This window comes from Callionymus lyra, chromosome 4 (assembly GCF_982586985.1).
Source record: "Callionymus lyra chromosome 4, fCalLyr1.hap1.1, whole genome shotgun sequence".
In the NCBI taxonomy this organism is placed as follows: Eukaryota; Metazoa; Chordata; class Actinopteri; order Syngnathiformes; family Callionymidae; genus Callionymus; species Callionymus lyra.
In genome coordinates, this window is record NC_141821.1 from 8,520,120 (window position 1) to 8,546,600 (window position 26,481).

General features: G+C 35.5%; 1 protein-coding gene across 1 annotated transcript; it reads left to right on the forward strand.

The window, feature by feature from the left end:
• Positions 1 to 38: 38 nt before the first annotated feature.
• On the forward strand, positions 39 to 26,096 carry LOC148081682 (equilibrative nucleoside transporter 2-like). The gene is made up of 13 exons (XM_087788652.1): positions 39 to 297; positions 10,149 to 10,197; positions 10,671 to 10,752; positions 12,147 to 12,292; positions 17,383 to 17,522; positions 17,615 to 17,749; positions 17,812 to 17,909; positions 19,597 to 19,666; positions 21,740 to 21,921; positions 21,999 to 22,104; positions 22,172 to 22,257; positions 23,465 to 23,664; positions 24,546 to 26,096. Exons 2-13 carry the CDS (start codon positions 10,157 to 10,159, stop codon positions 24,655 to 24,657), a joined length of 1,398 nt encoding a protein of 465 aa, XP_087644778.1. The 5' UTR covers positions 39 to 297; positions 10,149 to 10,156; the 3' UTR covers positions 24,658 to 26,096.
• The last annotated feature ends 385 nt before the right edge of the window (positions 26,097 to 26,481 follow it).

Genomic DNA, 26,481 nt, shown 5'->3' on the forward strand with positions numbered 1-26,481 from the left:
TCCCCCGGATGTTGCTGCGGCGGGGCCGGAAGTAGAAGCAGCTGTGCTGCATGCAAGCTTCACTGACAAGCTGTCGCACCAGAAGCTGTCTAGTGTGTGCGTGGGCGTGTGCGTGCATGTGTGGGAAAAAAACAAAAAACACACACCGAGCTGCTCAACCGTCCAACATTCTCTGCGCCACGTGGACAAGAAACCGCGCGGATTATTCCTTTCATGAGTGAAATATCGTGAATCTTTGGGTTCTGGTCTGGATGTGTTTGGACTCGAGGTAGATCCTGACGCGGTGGTTCCGCCAAGGTGAGTGTTTTGTTTTTTTTATCCTCCACTAGCTAGTCCTGAGAGCAACATGATGGAGCTGAAAAAAATGTTCCTCCATCTTCATTGTTTCAACAGACGATATACGATGTAACACTAACCGTCATAATCCATCGACAACTGTCAGTTTTCACAACAAGTGCATCCATGTTTTATTTATTTATTATTATTACCATTATTGACGCCAGAAACAAGGATGTGTCAAAGAAAAATGTATTTTAGTTTTTGTTCTGTTCCTATGTATTTTTGTTCCTACAAATATATATATATATATTTTTTGTCAGGCGAAACTCTGGAGCCATTAAATATTTCCCGTTTGTCAACAGGTTTTTAAATGTAAAAACACTAATCTAGTCATGTATCGCTGGATCCCGGTGGAGATGATGTGTAGATACAATCTTTTAAAAAAAAAACTGTGAGGATTAAAAACAATATTATAAGTCATGCATTATTGAATCCTATAATAATCCAGTTCTGAGAACTATACTTGGGTACTTTTGTAGGTATCATAGATAACACCTATAAAACCTGTTTTATAGACTTTTAAAAACTGCTGTAAAATGATCATTCACAAAAGTCACTGGTGCAGGGACCGGTACTGACAATGATGTATTATATATATTTATATAATGTTTGTTCTGTTGATTATTACTAGGGGTGTGTATTGGCAAGTATCTGGCGATACGATGCGTCTCACGAAACGGGGACGAAGGTACAATGTATTGAGATACTGTAGTAACAAGGATATATTTGTAGTATTGTCGAGTACTTGACTCTGGTGTTGTAGAATTTACAGACAACATGACTCTTGACGAAGTCGTAACTGCTTTCATTTGTTTTCAAACCAAAATATGTCCAAACAAAAGCTTTAAAAGCCGCCTGAGTCAACTGTATCCTCTCGTCCTCAGTCATCGCTAGGATCTCAGTTAATTTTTGTAATTTTATCAATTCAACGATGTTGATTGGCAAGAATCTGGCGATACGATACATATCACGATACTGGGGATGAATAAAGCTATTCTATTCTATTCTATTCTTAATACGATATATATTGATACTGTAGTAACAAGTATATATGTGTATTATTGTTCAGTACTTGACTCTGGTGTTGCAGTATTTACAGACCACATGACTCTTGACAAAAGTCGTAACTGCTTTCATTTGTTTTCAAACCAAAATATGTCCAAACAAAAGCTTTAAAAGCTGCCTGAGTCAACTGTATCCTCTCGTCCTCAGTCATCGCTAGGATCTCAGTTAATTTTTGTAATTTTATCAATTCAACGATGTTGATTGGCAAGAATCTGGCGATACGATACATATCACGATACAGGGCCAGAAATACGATATATATTGATACTGTAGTAACAAGTATATATGTGTATTATTGTCCAGTACTTGACTCTGGTGTTGCAGTATTTACAGACCACATGACTCTTGACAAAAGTCGTAACTGCTTTCATTTGTTTTCAAACCAAAATACCTGTATCCTCTCGTCCTCAGTCATCACCAGGATTCACCAGGATTCTTTGGGATTTCATTTTTCCTTTTAGTTATTTTATACAAATAAACCATTAAATAACTATGATAAAAAAAAAAAAAAACGACACCCAATTTGAGACGTTATAATCACCTTTGATTTGACATTCTATCTAGTCGTTTACCTGTTGTTTGTTTAAAAAAAACTCATGTTGAGGTTTTGTTCCTAGTAAAACATTATTATTCTTGTGTGTAGGAATTTAGTTCTGCTTGATTCAAGTTTGTTCCCTTTTTTTTTTAGTTTCTACTGTGTCTTAAAAAAACCAGGATCGAAACAAGTGTGGAAAAATAAATGTATTGAAGTAACTTTTACGAAACAGTCTTCCTTCGGCTGTTTAGTAAACGGTCCTGAGCTCTCAACCCTCTGCACGTCCAAACAACTCTTGTTTCCAGTCGACAAGTGATAATTAAATCAAGTCGGGCTCACAAAGAGCTCCTCTGTTGACCCTCTGATTTACTTCCCCCTAGAACCAACATTTGCCTGATTTAATCAAATGATTTGCTGCTCCTTTTACGAGTGGATTTCAAGTAATTGTTTGAAGAGGATTCATCTCTTTTAATAATAGCTTTGTGTCCTGATGCAGTAAATAACTTTGAAAAGAGTTTGGTTTTTTTTTGGTTGTGGATTGTTGCCCTGATCAAAAGTCAGTTACAGGGCACGAGCCTGCATGGATAGATTTCTTACATTTTATTTTCTATGATAGTTAGTTTATGGTTTATACTTCAATTATGTTTTATTATCATTTTTTTTCCTGTTTACTAACATGCAAATAGACACAGAGTTTGTTCTAAAATCTCTTAACTTAGGGAAATGACATGATCTGGAGCTTATAATCCATGTGTTTGTGTTTTCTCGTCTGGACTATTGCAACAGTTTATTTTCATGTCTAAACAAGAAGGATCTGTCTCGCCTGCAGTTCATACAAAACTCTGTAGTGAGGATTCTGACCTGCTCTAGTAGAAGAACTCACATTTTCTCCGATCCTTAAAACTCTTCACTGGCTGCCAGTTTCTTTCAGGATCAACTTCAAAACTCTGGTTCTTACTTTCAGAGCTTATCATTACGTCCGCTGCAGCTAAAGGATGATGACTGAGGACGAGAGGATGCAGTCAACTCCAGCAGCTTTTAAAGTTGATGTTTGGACATATTTTGGTGTTCAGTTAATTTAACCAAAAGAGAGTGGAACAACAACAAGACGTCACTTAAGTTCGGTGTAAAATATTGCAAGTGTATGAAAATATGTCGTATCGTGAGATAAGTATTTTCGTATCGAGTCTTATTATTAGTTTATTGATACAGGTTCACTAGCCAAAGTAATTATTTATTAATATATGCTTTTTACATTTTATTAATCGTATAGAGCTCAGAAATTGACGAAAAAATCCAAATATATACATTTTCTTATATCGGTTGATATTGACATCACAACTAAATAAATAATTACACGGACCTATATTTTACCCTTAGTTTGAGTTTAATGTATCTGCGTCTTTTTTAACTTTTAAAAAGATTATATGTGTGAGTCTGTATTATCCTGTTATGATAGTTTGTTGGTGATGTTGATGGTAAACCAGACCTGGGCAAGGTGCGGCCCTTTGACTGTATTTATGGGGCCCTCGTAATGTCAGGGTATCATCATGTATAAATGGTTCTATTGCATTAACAAATGTATTTTCTATTTATTATTCATTTACATTTTCACACTTGTTTACTTTTTCCCTCCTTTCTTGTGTGTAATTTTTCGAGTGTATATTAATCCCTCAAAACTTTTCTTTTAAGTTGGTTGAAAAAAAACAAAAAATCTTATACACAAGAATAAAATTGCAGATTATTTATCTTAATAAATGTCACGGTCTATTGACGCATGTCCTTTAAGGGTCTTTCTTTTTGCTTGACGGCCCCTAACAACATTCACAGAATTGAATTGCCACCCCTGTGGTAAACAAATGTTACCCTGCAATACTTACAACCGCTGCCTCCTTAATCTCATGGCTAAAATAATTAAAGTGCTAAACGATTGTGAAATTGTTTTAAGTTAGAAGTAAATATTGCGTCATGGATTCGAGGCGTGTTTCCTTGCAGGTCACACGTGGAAGTTCTATAAGTGAAAGTTGACATCTCTGAACGAATAAAGCAACAATACATAAAACTGTGTTTTGTCGGCCTTAAGTCGGTTCCAGATCCCTCCAAAAAAATAAAAAAGGGAATACGATTTTAACTGCCATTACTTCAGTCAACGACAATGAGCAGAGCTTAGGTTTCATAACATGGTCTTGACTTTCTCTCTGTGTCTGTGGTTCGTGTATGAAAAGAATCTGTCACCATAGAGATTTTCACAGAATACCTTGAAAATGTACTACAGATACTGCTTCCTTTTTGCAACTATGGTGTCATGTTTTCAACATTTCAAGAATAAATACCAACACTTGAGCATTTTTACTTTGATACCATTTTCTTTTGTATGATTAAATAAAAACACCCTGAACTGTCAAATGCACGACTTTGATAAATAACGGCAACAGAAATCTATCATTTTACATTTAAAAAAAGTTGACTTAAGCCCTATTCGCACGGGATAAGTATTTTTTGGGGACCTCTGGTAATTTTTAATAATTATGGAGAATGTCTGAGTTTTAATCTCTTGCAAATGCGCCATGTCTGTGATTTGTAATGTAATAATTCCGACGCAAATTACCTTCTATACCCCATATAAGACAATGTAACTTCTAGGCACTCGTCATTTACTTCAGCTGTTTTATTTTGAAGAGGTTGAAAAGGAAGTAGATCGAGTTTGTTGTTGTTGGGAGGTGTTCCACATGACGAAAGTAAAGAAGACGTGCGCGCTGCACAGCTACAAACTAAGTTCCAGACTCGTTGTTTCCCACACGATTACACTCGGTTACACTACTGTAGCAGACTGTGTCTCTTCTGTAAGAATAATGTTGGGGCACATTTATGTGCAAGGCAGGGCTCTCACTGGAGAGCTTCTGCATAAGTTGAGAAACAAAAGAAAATAAACGGTGGTAAACTTTATCTTCGTAAAATGAAGAACGCACTCCTTTTTACATCTGTATCTCTAGGTAATGTCAGTAAAAATTACTATTTTACAGACGTCGCTTATCTCGTGTGAATGCACTTAAAATAACGCAGAAGAGGTCATTTCCAAAACACAGAGGTCCCCGGGTAATACTTATCCTGTGCGAATAGGGCTTTAGAGATGGACAAATAAATAACAAGACCTACAACTATTATACATTCAAACTGTGTCAATGAGCAGCATTCAAGTATAATAACAAACCTAAACATTTGTGTAAAAAAATAAAGTATAAAAAGAACATATTTGTCTTATAATTGTGCAATTAATGACATGTAAATTATGAAGATGTAACTCGATCCGTGAACAGAAAGTGTTCTATTCATATTATTGTGGGTCACATTTCATTCTTTCTAAATTCTCTCTGAATCTATTGTTTCTGGTCTGTGTCATCTGCTGACACTGTAAAGGAAAACGGGACAAATAAAGTTTTATTCTAAAAAGCATGAGCTCGGCAAGAATCAGGAAGCGACTGATGATGTTATGTTACATAACATTGGCTTCAGTATCAGAAACGTGTACGTCTGTTGCAGTTGTAGTGCTGCTGGAGGGAAATGTTTATCTCGCTCAAATAACAAAACGCGTGTTCGCTGTCAGTCTAGCGTGACGCAAGTTATATCGAACTGAAAGCCACTCGCCTTGAACTCGTTTAAACAAGTCAGGGTGTCTTTCCAGTGTTTCCAAACTCCTGGCCCAGAGACAGGTTTGCAGGTTTTACAAGGTCAATAATTACTCCGCATTTATCCGCCTCTAATCCACTGTTTGCTTTTCTTTTGGCTGCGTTTGTACTGAATTCGTATTGAAGTGTCTGTTCAAGAATAAAGAATTTGTGTCTGTGGCTACTAGAAGGGCTTTGCTGTAATGGGTTTTGGAGATGTTTGAAATCGAGACAGAACTATGGAAGTAAATCAGTGCCATCAGAACATTGAAGGGTTGAATTTTTTCAAATATTTAAAGGTAGAATTCATTTCAATTATTCAATATTTGTTCTATTTTAAGCTTTTTAAATTCAAAATAAAACAATTCGAAGCGTTTTAAATTCAATGTAATTTTTTTTTGAAGCCTTTTAAATTCAATATAAAAAGATTCGAAGCCTTTTAAATTCAATATACATTTTTTTGAAGCCTTTTAAATTCAATATACATTTTTTTTGAAGCCTTTTGAATTCAATATTAAAAAATGCGAAGCCTTTTAAATTCAGCATAACGGTGCCACCAGACAAAACCAAACGAGTACCGAGTTAATGGATCAGACTTGCATGCATTGACACCAGAATCTACTGATCGATTGTGAGATGATGTCATGTAATATGTTTAAACTCCAGAAGTTAAAACAAAGTTAATACTTCGTCATGAAAATATTTTGGCTGGTGTTTTTTTTAAATTTTATATTGAATTTAAAAGCCTACGAATTAAAAAAATATTGAATAATTGAAATTAAAATATAAAAAATATTAAATAATATAAATTAAAATGGAATAAATATTAAATAATTTAAATATAACAAATATTGAATAATTGAAATTATTTCAACCTTTCGATATTTGAAAAAATGAATTCAGCCATTCAATATCCCGATGGCACTGATGTACTTCCGTACAGAACTCCCCAAACTTTTGACTGTGACGGCCGCATAACTTTTCACTGATATGGGGGGTGGGGGGGTCAGTCACAAGAAAAGTGTGTTGAATGCACAGGTGCCTGAACGTATTAAAAGTGTATTGTTTTCCTGAAAGCCACACATGAACAAACGAAAATGTCTTCTATATAATATATAATAAAACAAAACAGATCTTGATTTTCATTTAGCTACTCAAAATAATGAACCTCTTTAAAAATGGATGGTCCAGTTTTGGGGACCACTGCTATAGCGAGTAACACGTCTTTATCTTTTTTTTAGTTTGGGAACTAATTAGTTTAGACAAATAACTGCCACCGGTTAGTAAAGGCCTTCGTCCACTCTGATGGTCGACGCACTGATAACCGGCTTCGGAAGGTGTTTGCGACGCAGATAAGGCTGATATATGGTCCGATGGTAGACGTAGGAAGCCATGCTTGCGGTCATAAACACCTAGTATTTCAAAGCAGGCTTGTTCCACAGGCCTCACAGCTCTTACGATCTGCTAGTATAAATAAGCTTCTTTTAAACTCGTGTATCTGCTTCAGTGACACAAGGTTGGCCAAAGGCAAACGTAACCAGCGGCTCGACTGGTTTGTTGATCTTGGTGGAGGCAGGTGTTTGTCCTGAGAGGCGTAGTCCAGCTTACCTGCTGGTTTCCTTACATCATTTCCAGAGGAGGCCCAGCATGTATAGAGGCTCCGCACAACTCCACCTATCCTGTTTATTTTTCTATAACCCTCACTCAGAAACAAAACCTCCAGACCTTCATCGTTGTCTTCAACAACAGAACAGAATTGATTTTTCATCCTCTTTTTAAGAACAATCAATTGCCAGTTGTTTGTAGAACTATAGCTGTTGATTTGGTATTTCATTAAGAGTTCCTCTCTTCTTACAGCTACAACATCATAAAAAAGAGACGTATTAGTTTAACTTTTACAAGCAGTATATTCGTATATATTAATCTAGTAGAGAAACTGCTACATACTCGAATACAATATTTAATTCCCAACGTCAAGTTGCTCATAGAGCTGAGTATTGATCGAAAATCCAATTCCGTTACTGATACCAGTTACTGAATTATACTTCTTCCCATGGAATTTCTTTCAAAGATTACTTCTTACAAAAATAAAATTCCAATACACGTACAAATCTTGAGTTCAAACTTGTATTTTTGGTTAATTTCCACTTAATAAAAAATGATGTCCAGTGCAAAAGAACACTTGACAACAAGTTGTGGTAATATTGAAGCTTTACGGTCGACGCTACAGAGTTAAGGAATTTCAAACCCCAGCCCTAGTTTGTTATGCAAACATAGTTAATTTTATTAATTTGTTATATTGTAGGGTTGTCACCAAACTAACGTTTTCAACAGCTAATACTTATTAGGAATATATTTAATACCGTTTTCGATACCACCATTAAAAAAAATATGAAATGAATATTCTTTATTAACAAGAAAAATGTACAGAACAACCTCCGTAACAACATGTAACCTTTAACAGAATCACATTTAATACAATTATAATAATTATAGAAAACAAAACGACAGTTGACATGTGCTGCTTTTCCAGTTGAATAAATGCTTGTACTTGATTATCCATTACTGTCCAAGGGTTTGGTTCCTGAAGCCATTGAAAGATAAGTGGACCAGCGCCTTGAATAGAACAATAAGATTGCTCAGTCATAGCGACATGCTGGATCCTATATTAGTTTATATCTTGGAACATATTCAGGGTTCTACTCTTAAAGTCCATGAAGGTTTTCGTAAATGACTGTTTGTTTGGAAGTGACGAGGAAATAGGCTGTATAAAAAAAACGGTGGTACTTCCTCATATAACAAGGAACACAGTTAGTTGTCGACTCTCACAAATTAATGAATACAACATGCCGTCTTGCTCTAGATGTTCTCATAAGTTACACACTTTGTTTGACGCTGACCCGGGCGGTTACAAAGCCAACGTTGTTTCTCCTCCAATGTAAATGCTGCCTTTGGTTTTCGAGCGATGGGTCAATATTGACTTGGATCCATTAGTGACTGATGACCTTCAACGCTCCGATAGTGAGAGAAGATCTGGATCATTGATGAACACAAACAGATCAATCGAGCGATGTTTCTTTTCAACTCTTTAATCCCAATAAAACACTTTCCTACTTGTATTGCTTTTATTTTTTTCTTTGCGTGTGGATAATACTCTGGTGGTATATTTATCATAATACATGTTTTTTTTGGTACTTCATTTTATGGTTTTGGTTTTGTTTGATAGTTCCTAGATGGTACAAATACTTTATTATTGCAAAAACAAGAAATAAGACGAACTCTATTTCTTGTTTTTCTTCTCGCGCCCGGTCCATAAAGCTGGTAAACGGGTGAATCCACAATGGATTACTATGTTTGAAACAAGTTGGTTTTTTGTCGTCTTTAGTTGTCAAAGAAAAGACCTTTACAAATTTTCACTAGATTCTGTGTCGCTGGAACCAGGAACACTGGGGTTTTCTCCCAGTTGGGTTTCCTCACAAATCCTTAAAATGAAAGGATGTCCAAACAAAGACTGTCTGCATCCAGAAGAGTGACTGTGAACCCTGAACTGTGAAGAGTCGCAATGATTTTCCCCTGAAAGTCGCCACCACAACATGTCCCGGGTCATTAGAAACCCGGGGCGACTGCTTCCTGAACACATGTTTTCCAGATCTTTATAGCAACATTGTGGTAAACAACTGAGGTTATTTGTAGTAAGCAGTTCAGAACATTGATGGGAAACGCACAGCATGGTCGGTGAGAAACTGCAAAGCTGTTTAAAAATAACTGATCGATGTTAAACAGGGTCACGTGTTGCCAAAATGAATACGTTTGAAAGTATTTTTTCTTCAGCATGTATTGTTTTTTGCTACGTATCGAAACCATATTTAGCATCTACCACGATGATTATAATAAATGCTAAGTGTGAACATGTTTTATTAAAGTGATAGTTCACTCAAAATTCAAACTTCGCTCGTTTTCTACTCGCCTTCATGTCAACTAAGAGTTGGGATTATTTTCATCTTAATCTGTTCTTTTTAGAGTTATAGACAAAAATTATTTGTTTTTATTTTGTGGTGACTGGAGCTCAGTTGTCTTCATCTTTGTCAAAGAAGTCCTAAAAACATATAAATGGCTAAAGTTTGTTTAAGCTTTTCAGTACTACTCATGTCAAGGCTTCAATCCAAGAGTAACGTCACAGACGAGCAGTACGGAGGTATTTTGATGTTTTTAAGTGTCTTTTTGGACGAAGATGAAGACAACAAGCTCCAGTCGCTACATTAAAATGAACAAACATTTTTGTCTATAACTCTATAAAAGAACCGATTACTCTGAAAATAATCCGAACCCTTAGTCGACATGAGTGTGAGTAGAAAATGAGTGAATTTTGGGTGAACTATCACTCTAAATGTATGAAAACCAGGTAAGTTTTTGTGTGTAGAGTAACTATGCAAGTGTGAGTATAATTCAGTTCCTAGTAATTAAGCAGGCTTTTTAAATTGTATAGTATATATAAAGAATTACATTTTCCCATTTAACTTTTTCCTCTTTTTGCATTTTTCTAGCTTCAAAAATGGACAAAAAGACAGAAGGACGAGATGCACCGATCGACCGGTGAGTTTTAAAGTTATATTTGATTGACTTATAGTTAAGTTATAACATCCCACTTCTGAAGGATTTGACAACTTTACGTCTGCTCGTGTTGTATCGTGAATCCTGTTGAATTATTCCTGTGGTCATCAGTCTCTCGGATATAAAACTTTTCTTAACATAAGCCCCTAAAATGTCTTTTTATTAAACCTTGTGTTGTCATGTTGTAATCGATCACTTCATCTAAACCTAAACTAACGCGTCCTCGACTCATTCATTAAAAACATGAAGTTGGATACACGTGGATTTGAGTAAATCCACGTGTATCGTCTCAAAAAGATATAGTTAGTATTGTAGTTTTTTTTTTTTCCCTGTTATGTTTTGCTCCTCCGTGGGGATAAAACAAATGTGTTTGCAGATGTCTGGCATTATTTTCTCTCAGTAGTGAGAAGCTACTTTGATGTCGAGTGTTGTTTACGTTCGTCTTCTCTCCACAGCGGCTGCTTGGTGGGAATCATTTTCTTCATCCTGGGCCTCGGAACTCTACTCCCATGGAACTTCTTCATCACTGCGTCATCGGTACAACACTTTTTTCCATAACTTTCCTTTTTATGTTTGTGTGAGCGTAACTGATGTCTAGACTCTTCATAAACACAAAGATCTCTTTGATTTCATGTTTTGAAATCCAGCTTAAAACTTAAGACACTTTATTCATGCAGGCTTTTCCCTGATTCTCTGAGACTCCTGTGTTTGTCTCGGTGTTATCTTGACCTTTAAGTATATATTTTATTTTGTATTGTTTTAATTGATTAGGCGCTTTGTGACCCTGGTCTAGAAAGGCGCTTTACAAATGTTACTCACCTACTTAACTAGTGAGTAGGAGCCGGACTAGAAGGTACCATACACACGATAAGTCATGTCATATGACCTTCAAAGCTGCACTTATGGCTGACCTTCTCTCTCTGGGGGTTAAAATACGACCTAATCCTACACGACATGGTTTCTCATCTGACTGAGCAGCAACAAGGTCTTGAACTTGACTCAAAAACTTCATGTTGACTGAACCGAACAACGTCAAGTCAAACTCTATCCATGATATGTGCGTCTTATCCTGAGTATCACGATACGGGGTCAACGATAACGTATATAGTGATGGTGTACTAACAAGTATAAAGTTGTAGTTTTGTCCAGTACTTGACTCTGGTGTTGTAGTATTTACAGACCACATGACTCTTGACAAAGTCGTAACTGATTTCATTTGTTTTGAAACCAAAATATGTCCAAACATCAGCTTTAAAAGCTGCTGGAGTCACTGTATCCTCTCGTCCTCAGTCATCACTAGGAACTGGCTGGAATTATCGTTTAGGACGTAATCACTGCTCATTTGGTAATGAAAAATGAAGAAACACAGTGAATATTTACAAGTTTATCGTAACTTTAAAAAAATGTTAAAATGCTGTTCAATATTAAAACAATATCGTGAAAAAGATAATGCGATGTTTGTTTGTATCGCTATCTTCTTGTAAAAAAAAAAGAAGAATCGTATTTGCTCAACACTAGGATGCGTCTTTAGTTGTAGTATTTCAATCTGTAACATCATTCCAGGCCTGCCAGATAAAGGTTTGCAATAGCGCTCTACAAATATTACTACTATCCATCTTACAACTTATTATCCTGAGACACCCGTGGCCTCTACTGTAGACATTCAGAAAACACGGCCAAGATTAAAGGCGGATTTGAAGTGAATTCATTGCCTTTCATGGTCTCGCCTCGTGGTTACGACTGAACACAAGCCAACCGTTGATCTTAGAACCGAGCAGCTGATGTCTCTTGTGAAACTTGAGAACACGAGAACTAGTGTACTGTTCATTATTATCATCTTCATTATAGTACACAACTGCTGAATTAATGCATTCTTTACTGGTAATCTTTTTCAACCAATGCATGTTGTTGATCCTTGTTTTCGTTCACAGTATTTCGAAGATCGCCTGAACACGACCAGGTGGGAAAACGGGACCTCCGTTGAAGGCGAGAAGTACTACTTCAAAAGCTGGATGACCTTGTTGTCGCAGCTGCCCTTGCTGGTCTTCACCCTCCTCAACTCCTTCCTGTACCAGAGGTCAGTCGTCCACACGACTCCAACAAAATGACCATTATTTAAACCACAAGTTGGTCTAAGAAAATATCGATACGATTTAATGTCTTAAGGTTTTTTTTACTGACATTCAACAGCACTTTAACGATTTCTGCTTTATTTACTATTAACGTACAGTTATTCACAGCGTTTGTTCATTTTTGTGCTGCAATTAAACATCCAGACCGCTAGATGGCAGCAGCCATTACGTCCTCCACAGCGAAATAAATGAAGATATCCCTGGCGATGACCGAGGACGAGAGGATACAGTCGACTATATGTTTGGACATATTTTGGTTTCAAAACAAACAAACGCCGTTATGACTTCGTCAAGAGTCATGTGGTCTGCGAATCCCCAGAGTCAAGTACTTGACAATACTACAAAAATACTCCTACAGTATCACAATATATCTTTTCATTTATATATTTATGAAGTGATTCTTCGTTTCGAGAGGTTTGCTAAGAAGCGGTGAAAACACATTTTGAGAGTCTAGTTTCCTCTTCACTGTGTAATTAATTAAATAAATGATGAATTAAAACGTGTTTTTCTTCAGTTCTTTGCTCTGACTTTGAAATACAAATCACATGCAAATGTTGACTTTAGCTGGTCGAACACTGATACTTGATCTAGGGCAGGGTTGTCTATCTGTGTCACCGCAGCACTGGCTTTAAATGTCAACTAAATGAACGGTGAAGGTCCATTAGCCACTTAGCATTGCTACATAAAGTGTCATCGTCGGCCAAGTAGTTTCAAAGTACTATCTTTAGCAAACACGCCGCTGTTGTTGTTGAAAGTTCCAAAAATAGTTCACGCTCAGTGAGCTGTGAAGGTACAGTCACCTGACACTTCCATATCACTTTTTAAGTGACTAAATGTGCGTGAAAAAGTGTGTTGTGTGTTTCAAAAACTGCCTTTTTTTCATGTACTTGTAGTTTTGCTCACAATAGTGTTCGGTTGCCTCCGATGCTTTCTGTGTTTCCTCATAATAGATTCTCAATGAGTTTTCCACCGTTTGACATTTGGCCGCTTCAGCAGACGCACAGCAGACACACACAAACGCACACAAACGACAACACAAACGCACAGCAACATCCCCGGAAACACTTGGCAACACTTGCACAACAACATCTTAAATACTGGTTATTAACAGTAAATAAAGCAATAATTAACTTTGGTACAACTATCTTCTTTCCATGTTCCCCTCATTGGGTGAAAATACCACATGAGAAATACTACACTTTTAATAATACTGTCTGAGAGAAAAAAAGAAATAAAAACAACTACAAAAGTATTAAGAGCTTCATAATTAATCCAAAATAAGCTTTTGTAATTGTGAATGTGTTCCCTATTCATATTCATACATAATTCGCAAGTATTTGACAAAATACATATTCACAATTACAAATACTTGTTTGTTTATTTATTTATTAATAGTTGTATTTTTTCTACTGACTTTAAATGAGACAGTATCATTAATAGTGAAGTACTTTTCTCATTGTATTTAAACCTAATGAGGGGTAAATAAAGAGAAGCTAGTTTTTAAAAAGTTACTCTTTAATTACTTCTTTATTTCCTGTTAATAAACAATGATTAATGTGTTGTTCAGTTTGAACTCCTTAATATCATGAGTGGAGAATATAGTCACAGATGTGAGTTAGTACTTTTTCAGAGTTAATACGTTTTCTGTGAATTCAGATTTAAATAAGTAGCTTATTAATAGTTAATATCTGTTCCTCACTATCAAGTGTTACCAGACAATTCTCGGTAATTTTGAAAAGTAATTCTCCGTAAATGTGAGTATGTGTGACGGGGATTAAAACTGATGACCCAAATGATTTTAAACCACAATATTAGTTTCGGTAAACCATCATTTCTTCTTGTGACGCATGCGTCTGATGTTCCTCGTTTGCCTCGACATGATTCCGAGTGATTTCATTATCTGATCAATCCTCGTTTTTATACCACATATGACGAGAGGCTTTACGGTGATACGGATAATCTCAGATTTTCATACAAGCATAAAAAAAAACGAGGTCACCGAACAAAGAAGGACTAATGTGGGCAGTTATCTCGTATACTTATCATATTTCAAGCTCATACTCTTGCTGTTTAAATTGTGCTCGAACCATGTGTTCATTACAGGACGCATGTGTCAATCAATCAATGTTGTCTGTTTAAAGATGAGAGAACACGGTTCAATAAAACATCTTCATTTACTGAGAGACAGTATTTTAGATCAGGGGAAGTCGACCTTAGTCACTTAGAGACGTCACTATCTTTCAGCCGTTTCTATCCAAACAAATATTTACCGAACAGGAAGTAAGAGTCGAAATATCACGTTACATTCTTTGAAGCTCAATTTATCTGAATTAGCTCTGCGTTGTCAAGAACCTTATCACGATACATGAGCAACGATACAATATATAGCGATACTGTAGTAACAAGTATATGTGTGTAGTATTGTCGAGTACTTGACTCTGGTGTTGTAGTATTTACAGACCACATGACTCTTGACGAAGTTTTAACTACTTTCATTTGTTTTCAAACCAAAATATCTCCAAACATCAGCTTTAAAAGCTGCTGGAGTCACTGTATCCTCTCGTCCTCAGTCATCTCCAGGATATGAACACTAATATTTCTTATACATTGTGAGGAAACACTTGAAGCACCACAAGTATATATTTTTATTTGTTTCTTTATTTGTTATTTTAATTTTTACAAAAAATATAACGTAGGACAGATTGTTATTACGTGATTAATCGTGATTCATTTATTACAGTACTTTTCTTCTTTTTAATAGCCTTTTTAACTTTACTGCTTCTGTTTGCAAGTTGCCTTTTTATTTATTTTATTTTATTTATTTGACATTTATTGTCAAGAACCTGTTGATACAATACATATCATAATACAGGATCAACGCTACGATATATAGTGATACTGTAGTAACAGGGATATAAGGTAAGGTAAGGTAAAACTTTATTGATCCCTCAGGAGGTCTCCTTCGGGAAATTGTTTTTTACCAATAGCCAGCAATTTTTCATAAACAATAAAAAATAATACATAAAAAATAAAATAAGAAGAAGAACATAAAGAGGAAGAACAAGATGACACAATCTAAGTCTAAAGACAAAGACAAAGAACATAGTTCAAAGAAAAACAACAAAGACAAAGGATACAAAGACTAACATAGCACAGAACATCCAGATACTCTCACTCCACTCCTGCCCCCGAACTCAGAATTGTACAATTGAATAGCCCGAGGAATGAATGAGTCCCTGAGTCTATTTGTTTTGCACCTGGGTAGGAGCATTCGTGCACTCATTCTGCTTCTCTGCTCACTGATGACAGTGTTCAGAGGATGACTGTCATCATCCATGATGGACAGTAGTTTGTTCAATGATCTCCTCTCAGCAACTGTCACCAGTGAGTCCAGCTTCATTCCAAAATATATATTTGTAGTATTGTCCAGTACTTGACTCTGGTGTTGTAGTATTTACAGACCACATGACTCTTGACAAAGTCGTAACTGCTTTAATTTATTTTGAAACTAAAATATGTCCAAACATCAGCTTGCTGGAGTCCTCAGACATTGCCGCGATCTCGGTTAATTTGTAATTGTATCAATGCTATGATGTTTATTGGCAAGAATCTGGCAAAATGATACGTATCACGATATTGTAAACTATACGATATATAGTGATACTGTAGTAACAAGTATATATGTGTAGTATTGTCGAGTACTTGACTCTGGTGTTGTGATAGTGTAGTAACAAGTATATATTTGTAGTATTGTCGAGTACTTGACTCTGGTGTTGTGATAGTGTAATAACAAGTATATATTTATAGTATTGTCGAGGACTTGACTCTGGTGTTGTGATAGTGTAGTAACAAGTATATATGTGTAGTATTGTCGAGTACTTGACTCTGGTGTTGTGATAGTGTAGTAACCAGTATATATGTGTAGTATTATCCAGTACTTGACTCTGGTGTTGTGATAGTGTAGTAACCAGTATATATGTGTAGTATTATCCAGTACTTGACTCTGGTGTTGTGATAGTGTAGTAACCAGTATATATGTGTAGTATTATCCAGTACTTGACTCTGGTGTTGCGCAATTTACAGACCACATGACTCTTGACAAAGTCGTAACTGCTTTAATTTATTTTGAAACTAAAATATGTCCAAACATCAGCTTGCTGGAGTCCACTGTATCCTCTCGTCCTCAGACATTGCCGAGATCTCGGTTAATTTGTAATTGTATCAATGCTATGATGTTTATTGGCAAGAATCTGGCAAAATGATACGTATCACGATATTGTCAACTATACGATATATAGTGATACTGTAGTAACAAGTATATATTTATAGTATTGTCGAGTACTTGACTCTGGTGTTGTGATAGTGTAGTAACAAGTATATATGTGTAGTATTGTCGAGTACTTGACTCTGGTGTTGTGATAGTGTAGTAACAAGTATATATTTGTAGTATTGTCGAGTACTTGACTCTGGTGTTGTGATAGTGTAATAACAAGTATATATTTATAGTATTGTCGAGTACTTGACTCTGGTGTTGTGATAGTGTAGTAACAAGTATATATGTGTAGTATTGTCGAGTACTTGACTCTGGTGTTGTGATAGTGTAGTAACAAGTATATATTTGTAGTATTGTCGAGTACTTGACTCTGTTGTTGTGATAGTGTAGTAACCAGTATATATGTGTAGTATTATCCAGTGCTTGACTCTGGTGTTGTGATAGTGTAGTAACCAGTATATATGTGTAGTATTATCCAGTATTATCTTTAGCTGCGGAGGATGTAATGACTTCCACTATCTAGCGGCCGGAAGTTTAATAGTAACACAAAAATGAACAAACACTGTAAATTCTTTAGTCCTAAATTTGAAACAAACTATTTTATTTTACACACACTAATAAATACAACTACGATTTAAAAAAAAAAAAAAACGATTTGAAAGTTAAAAAAAAAAAAAGTATCTTCTTGCACTCGTACTTCTCTGTAACATGGCGTAACAGGGTTTTACTGAATAAAGGAGAATAAAAACAACTTGTTTTCAGGGTCTCCGAGGGGATGAGGGTCGGCGGCTCCCTGGTCTTCATCCTGCTGCTCTTCGTGGTCACGGCGGTGCTGGTGGTCGTGCCCATGGAGGTGCAGAGCTTCTACTCGCTCACCATGGCGACCATCTGGTTCATCAACTGTAGGTGTCGGCGGTTGGTGGCGACTTCGCCGCGCACTCATCTTCCTCATCCTCCTCTTCCTCTTCCTCTTCCTCCTCCTCTTCCTCGCCAGCGTTCGGCGCAGTGCTGCAGGGGAGTCTGTTCGGTCTGGTGGGTCAGCTCCCGCAGAAGTACAGCGCCGTCTTCATGAGCGGCCAGGGCCTCGCCGGCACCTTCGCCGCCATCGCCATGTTGATCTCCATCGCCAGTGAGACCCTCCATCTCCCGGTCGCTCGGCAACAGAAACGTCACACTCTCACTTGTTCGTAGGTAAAGCGCCTCCTCAGACGGCGGCGCTGGGATACTTCATCACGCCGTGCGTGGGAACGCTGCTCACGCTCCTCAGCTACCTCCTGCTCTACCGCCTGGTCAGTGAGCGGGATACCCATAATGCATCTGTTCAATCTTGTTGGCTGTGAAACGGTGGGAACGACGTGCCTTTTTGCACAGAACAAGCTTCATAAAGAGACTCTGTTTCACAAGATATGTGGGGAGAAAAAAAGTCAAGAGTGGGATTCAAACCTTCTATGTTGTCACGTGATTGGCTGAAAAATTCAAGTAGCTCGGTACTCTATTGTCTGGTGACTCTACTATACTAACAATTTTATGTTGAGTTTAAAAGACTACGAAATAAAACTTTAATCAGAAATATAAAATAAAATTAGAATATCAAAACTATGTGTAAAAGCTATTTATAAATTTTGGAAAATATTATATTTTTTATTAACTTATTTAAAAGAAAATATATATTGAATTCAACCTTTCATTATACACATTATTGAATTCAATTATTCAGTAAAAATACATTTCAATATTTCATTTATTGCATTGAATTATTCAATGAAAATACATCTCAATATATTTTATTTATTTAATTCAATTATTCGGAAAACGAATTCAACGTTGCATTTAAATTGTTTAATTCAACCATTCAATCGTTTCTGCTGGCACTGATACACTATTCATTAACAACTATAGAAATAAAATAAAAATAAAAAAACATATTGTGGACCAGTATAAAATTAACAAAAACTAGACCCAGCTGTTTTTTTTTAAATTTTCAACAAAAGCTGTCTTTTGATGAATAGTTTAGTGAGAGTATAGACTTCTCAGGTTAGTGATGTAAAATCAAACCAGGAGTTAAAATTAGTAAAATACATGTATAGTACTTTAAATAATAAACATAAAATTCTAACTTTGTCTTTTATTTGTCGATCTTTATCCCTTTTTTTTATTCCAGAATTTAAAATACGAACATGATATAGTTAAATATATAGAATCGTTTAAACTAATTACCTTTTTAACAATATAGTGTCGTTATAATGGTTGGTAAAGTTATTTCCCAGTATTGTTTAAGGCTTTCCTCGAGGTGTTTCAATGAGAAAATTCAACTTTTGTATGTTTATTTATTTAGTAGTTTGTAAACTATTTAATTTACATTTTTTTATTTTCAAGTACAAAAAGTAAAAAAAAAAGTATTTCTCAATTACTTTTCTACGCACAACACTCAACTTCTTGTTTATTTTTACTTCAATGTTTTATTTATTTGTTACTTCCAGTTGGTGAATGTTTCTGTAACATTTGGTATTTAAACATATTAAAAAAGTTCTGATTTAAAAGGATGAAAACTCCGCTCAACCTGCTGCTGTGGTGGAGAAATCAAGCTCCTCCGGTAGAACCAGAACACGACACTGACTTTGATCTCTTCTGTGATAAAGAAAATAAGATTAATTGTAGTTTTTAATGAAGTAAACTCTACAACACTGGTGCCGAGCGTCAGTTCCAGGCCACACGGAAAGAAAATTTCTTATATAATTTCTGTTTTTATTGATGATTACTTATTATTATTATTGGTTAAGATACTCTTGACAAGTAAAGACGATCGTTTGCGTCAAGTTTACTAAAAGAAATGTGCGAAACTGAATCTCTTTATGATACATTTTTACCGTTTGTATGTGTAATTATCTTTTACCCCTCGTGCTGCACACAATGGATCTGAAAAAAGTGTGTTGCGTAACTTCGACTGCTATTAATTGTGTGCTTTTCCTCGAGCAGGAGTTTGCGCAGTACTATCTAAACAAGAGCGGCAAATACGAAGCAGGAACCAGAGACGAGCTGCTGACAGGTGAGAGAACAAAACGCCTTTTACGGTTATGTACAGGTGACCTGGCGTGTGATCCGTACAAGGTTTTAATACAAGGTTTTTTCTGGATCCGTTTATAGCTCTGATGGTGAAGATCAGTTGAAATGAGATAAGATCCACATTTTATCCCAGAAGGTATTGAACAAGATTTGATTGCACAATATATCATAAACAATACCAACATAAATCAGAATATATAAATTCTAAAGAATTTAAAGAATAAAAGTAAATGTGAGGGAAAAAACTTTTTTCTTTTTTTTAAAGATGTTTTTAAAAACATTTTCTGATTTAAGTAAATAATATGAATTAAGATGAGGTTTATTAAAGGTGGAATCATTAGTTGCTGATGTAACGTTATTTTTAACAGAATAACTAAAAAAATAAAAGAAAGACCGAAAAAAGTTATTCTTTTGTAAATTGTGTAGCTGAGATTCACTTTGGCAACAAGTCGAATTATGTTTTAAAACATAAACAAAAGGTAATGGAGTTAAAATAATTCAATTTGAAATATAGTGGATGGATGGATTATAATAACAGTCAGATGTTGAGAGAAACCTGTGATATTTCATACAAATTCCCCTATTTAATCGTTTTAATACTCCAGTTGGTCAGAGGGGGCGCTATAAATAATTTAAACAATATTTGTCTTTCTTCATACTAATACATACGTTTGTTTCATCCAGAACATGGTTTTTATTTTTCACAAATATAGCAGCTGTAGTGACTGAACTCTTAGGATCTTCCTAAAGATTTAATTGGACTTCAGGCTGCACCAAAATTTCTCCAAAACCTCCACCGAACCACGTTCAGCCTGCTGGTCCAGTTTGTGACCCGGGATCCTTCACAGGAAATGAAACCGACCGGATAAACAAATCCTGTGGATCAGTTCATGACTTTCTTTCAGTTTAGCAACGATGCAGTCGTAGCTCGCCTGCGAGTGGCAGATATCGATAAACAATCAATAATATAATTTAAAAAAACTTGAGAAAATAAACTATCAATGTATTGAATAATGTAAAATCAAACAAATATAATCACAATAATACACTTTTTAGATGCAGTATATACTAGAAATTCACAGTTCTAGCAGAATCCATCAAATTCAAAAATGAAGTCTCGTGCAAATGTAAGAATAATATTACGGTAGTAAAAAAAACATGATGTGTGATCTCGCAATACTTTTGCGTAGTGTTAAATTCAATACTATTTTCTGCGGGATTCTGGCAAAGTTGAATTCCTTTTTATTGGGTGACAATATTGTATCGTTTTAATCAATCAATATATGTGTCAAAAATGAATGAACTGATGAATGAAAATAAGATTTAAAAACATTTAATTTCAGAGAATCACTGTGATGATGAAGACAGTTGCACTGATGCTCTTAATTTGAAAACCAGAAGTTTATTTCCTCCTTCTTAACGGCGTTTTAAGAGTATTTATTGAACAGTTTAGCGAAATAAAAAGTATGTCTCATGGGGGGAGAAGCCCAAACAACTGATGGATTGACAGCTGTATGATGTTTTTGTTAAGTTACGATGAGTCGACCACTTGCTATTATTTTTGTCCCGATTAGAGATGCGGAACTGATAGATAGACCCGCCTCTTGTTGCTTCTGATTGGGTAATATTGCGCGATGGCTTCAGTGATTGGCTAGATTTATGCAAACATGACCATTGTTTATTATCATTTAAAGAATAAATGTATAGTATTGAATGATTCAATTCAAGCCTGAGAAATGTCAAGTGTGGCGAGAGAATTTTTCTTCCATGTCGCCTTAGGGGCTCCGTATAAAATAGCAAAAACAAAATAAAATAAAAACTTCTTATGAATAGAAATTAAAATGTGACGTGTGAAATATGAATAGTTATTTCCCAGTGTTGTTTAATGCTTTCTCTGAGATGTTAAATAGTTGATCAAGTGAGAAATTACACTTTTAAATGATTATTAAAGCTTTAAATAAAAAAAGATTTGATTTATTTACAAAGAGAGCAAATAAACATAGACCTCTGTCCAGTTTTCTTGCATATTTAACACTTGTCGTTCATGGGTCACCAGAAGGGGGCGCTGTGGACAACAGCAGGTTCAACGGTCACGCCAACGGCTCCGCCAGCAGCGAGACCAGCAAGAACAAGCCCGAGGAGGAGCAAAGTTCTGACCCGACCAAGCAGGCCTTCCTGTCCCAGGAGCAGGTGGAGAAGAGACGAGCCAAGTCCTCGGTCCTCCAGGTCTTCAAGAAGGTGGAGCCGCAGATGATTGACACTTTGAAGACGCTTTGATTCTTACTTTTTGATTCTTTTTTGATTGTTTTTTTAAGATCTGGGTCATGGCCTTCTGCGTGACGTTCGTCTTCACCGTCACTCTGTCCGTGTTTCCCGCCATCACCGCCGACGTGCAGACGTCGTCGGATTCAGGGAATTGGAGTAAGACGAGATTTTCTCACCGTCGATGGATCGAGACTCTTGACCGTCGCGTTTCTTTCCTCCTCAGAACTTTACTTCATCCCCGTCTGCTGCTTCCTGATCTTCAACATCAACGACTGGATGGGTCGCACCATCACCACCTTCTTACGATGGGTGAGTCCCAGCTTTTATTTAGCGGATTTTTCATTGACACCATTTTAGATGATTAATTAATTAAGAAAAATCTCTATATTGTTTATTTTCAGGTACAAAAATTGAAAAATAAATGTTCGTATTGTGAGTCTTTTGAGGACTTTTCTAAACACTATTTATTTTAAATTTAAGATTGTATTTAATAATTATTTCCAGTTCAGACTTTTGTGCAGTATCTGTAATATTTGCTCGTTAAACATATTAAAAAAAAGAAAGTTCTGATTTTAAAAAACAAAACATTGGAAACTTAAGCTTCAGATCAACCTGCTGCTGTGGTGGAGAAATCAAGCTCCCCCCGGGAGAACCAGAACACGACACTGACGTTCTCTTCAGTGATAAAGAAATTATGATTAATTGAAGTTGTTAATGAAGTAAATTCTACAACACTGGTCTAAATACAATCAACAGAAAAATACAATATTGTGCAAATTTCAGAATAAAATAATAAAAAAAACTTTTATGAAATAAATATAGATAATAAAATATTAACAGGCAGAAATGTGTTAAAATTAAGTGATTTCCCAGAGTTGTTCAATGTTTTCCTCGAGGTGTTACATAGTTTTCAATTCGAATATTACATTTTTATATAATAATAACTTTTAAGAAAAATCATTTTCTGTAATGTTAGATTTAAATTGTTTATTTTCAAAAATAAATAGTCTCTTTTGGCGACTTTTCTACACACAACCATCAAAGTTCTGCTTCATTTTAAATCCAAATGTTATTTATAAATTGTGTAAAGTTTGTACTTTTGTACAGTTTTGGAACATTTGTTTGTTTAAATAAAACATATTTAGAAAAAGATGATTGAAAACCAATGATTTGTTTCTATAACTTTAAATCAGAATTTGATTTAAAGTTATGGAAACAAATCATTGGTATTTGCTGCTGCGGTGGAGAAATCAAGCTCCTCCGAAAGTATAATTTCTGTTTAATGGTTACTGTGTTTTTGAAAAGATTGTCAAGACACTCGCTTTAGTCAAGTTTACTCCAAAAAAAAAGACCATGATTACAAGTAAAATGTGTGAAACTAAAACTCTTCATGATTCATTTTCATCTAAAGGTCTGTGTTTATATTGTCTCCATCGATCCAGTCCACGTCGTTTATAAAACATCATTCTGTCCAATAATATGATGGTCATGTGACCTGTCTTTCGTCCAATCGTAGCCCGGCAAAGAGTCTAAACTGTTCCCGGTGCTGGTGGTCTCCAGGGTGGTCTTCGTGCCGCTGCTGATGCTGTGTAACGTCCAGGAACGGACTTACCTGCCCGTCTTCTTCCCCCACGACGTGGCCTTCGGCGTCCTGATGGCCGTCTTCTCCTTCTCCAGCGGATACTTCGTGTGTCTGTCCATGTCCTTCGCTCCACAGTGAGTCTGTCGTCCTTCGTCTTTCTCTGACGCTAGAAAGTACAGCCATCAGTGAATCCTCCTTTTACTTCCTTTACATGTCGAACTCAATCACACAAAGTCTCCATAATTGACTTGTTTGATCACATTTTTCCTTCATTATCTTTTAAATCCGAATTCTTAGCTAAACTTTTAAAACAAGTTCCATCATTTATATTTGTTTATGGCCAGAAAAAGTTATATTTTAATCATTTGTCTTGAAATATGTATATAACTTAATTAATTTAATAATAGTTTTTGATTACTTACTTTTTACATTATATGTATATCCAATAGTTATTTTCAAAGAACATAATCATCTCAAAATACAATACACACCATTTAAATGAATGGAATTTAGAATAAAAACAAAGCAAATAACATTTAGATTATTAAATAAACAAATGTATTTTGTAAATGAATAAAATGGGAATAGAAATAAATAAGGACCTAAATACCATTAATTCACTGTTTAAATGTTGTTTTTGAATTGTTTAAAGATTGCAGAACAAAAAAAGTAAATAAACAAAAATGTATATTTTAATAAATATAAGTTTACACACTTTTCTTTTACTTTACACCTGGTCTAATTCACACATTAAATAAGGTACAATATTTTTATTTAAAATAGTTCGTTTCCTGTAGAGTTTGTGTCAAATTATGTTCCTTAGGATAATTTAATAATATTTTAATTTATTAAATATTTATCTTTCGTTTATTTTTAACGTTTATTACAAGTTCAATTAGTTTTAAGTTATAATTCAATCGTCTCCTAAAGACATGATCCTCGTCGAGCTCTCTAAGCTCTTGGCGCCCTCTATCGGCCAGACGTCTGAACTCCAGGTCCTGCTTCTCCCCCCCAGGTTGGTGGAGCCGAAGGACTCGGAGACCGCCGGGGCCCTCATGACCTTCTTCCTGGCGCTGGGCCTGTCCATCGGGGCGGCGCTCTCGTTCCCCCTCCGTGTCTTGACCTAGACGAGCGACGCCTCGGAACCATCGGGTCACGTGACGGCGGCATTAACTCAACCAGGAAGTGGTTCCGATCAAAACCTGTACAAACGTTTTCTCGCTATTTATTCTGTTTCTGGACGAGAAGGGAACGACGTAGACTTTTCTTTTTTAAGTACAAAAAATAGTGAATGTACTTTACAAACACTACATTTTCACTGTTTTTCATTCTTTTTTTGTCTGGTTTTTGTTACAATGATTGAATTGTATTCAAAGGTTGCTGTAAATAACGTTTACCTTTTAGAGGAACTTCCTGTTTGACTTTAGAGAGCGTGTTTCCTCACGAGTTAAAATAGTTTTTGTTACTAGTTTGTTAGTGAGTTAAACTTGAGTTTAGAGTTAATGACTCGCATGTTTTCATTTCTTCTGACTGAACAAAAGGGCTGACAAAAAGAAAGCTTATAATTATTTATCATTCTAATTTTTTATTTTTTAATTAATATAACGACTATTATTATTATCCCTTCATTTTTTCAAGTGTTTAACTACATTAAAAAAGATTCAATCTTTGACGCAAACCTTTAATTTTTCCAAAAGGGAAAGATATGCGACGAGAACGAGACGCGTTCAAGCGAACTTTACCGTCTTTTCACGAAACATCGTAACACTAGCGTAGCTGAAGTGCGGGGCTCTAGCGACGCATGTTTTCAAATGAAAAAAAAGTTGTTTTTTTAATCCACCAAATAAAATACTGAGTCATATTGTCGTGTAAAGAAAATCGTGCTCAAAAATAAGTGCTTTAACCGTCGAAACTGATGTTTTATTTTTATTATTGCTAAGATCAAGTTTTCATTTTTTAACTGATTGTTTGCGGATTATTGACAATGTTTTCTCTTTCCTTGTGGAAATAACGGAGTTTTTTTTTGTTTGCGGGGTAAAGAATGTAGTCGCTTTGTAGTAGTACTTCCTTCTACCCATAGGTGGTGCCAAGTGCATGTTTACTTGAAGACGCTACATTTCTGCCTTAATTGCTGCCCCCTGCTGGCAGGTTTTGGTTGGAGCAGCACAGAGTTTTGCTTGTTTTTTTGTTTTTTTTAATATCATTAAATGTTTTGTCACAAAATATGGAGGTAGATTGGTTTGTGTTTGATTAAATTAATTACGATAAATTAATCGCATGATTAATTTATCATAATTAATTTAATTAAAATGTTTGCTTCAATTAAAATCCTTTCAGTATTTACTATATATACAGTATATATATTGATTTGTTGATTGAGTGATTTTATTTTTTATTGAAAGTATATTTCTGGTTTGAAGCAACATTTATTACACTTTAAAAAAAAAAGAAACAAATCCACCTCCATAAGTGAGAAGGGAATTTATTTTGCATGTAATTGGCAGTTCTGTAGAGATTTAACACAAACAAAATATAAAAAAATAAAATCTCTTTTTTTTGTGTTTAATTTGATGGGTTTTTATTTCTAGAAACTGCTTTTCACCCTCGTTATGTCAGATTTTCATGTGTTTAATGGTCAAACATTAAGTTATAAGTGAGTAATTTGTAAAGATCTTTCTAGACCAGGGTCACAAAGCTCTTGAACAATAACAATAGACTCCATCAAACACAGAGCTTAGGAGCAACAGTCTGGAAGGATTTCTCTCCTCTGGTCCTGAACCGTGTTCAGGAACCATCAGTAGATTCTGATCCACAGACCTCAGAGCCCGAGCTGGGGTGTAAGTCTGGATCAGATCACTGATGGAAGGTCTGACCATGAATAGATCTGAAAGTAAGAACCAGAATTTTAAAGTTGATCCTGAAAGAAACTGTCAGCCAGTGAAGAGTTTTAA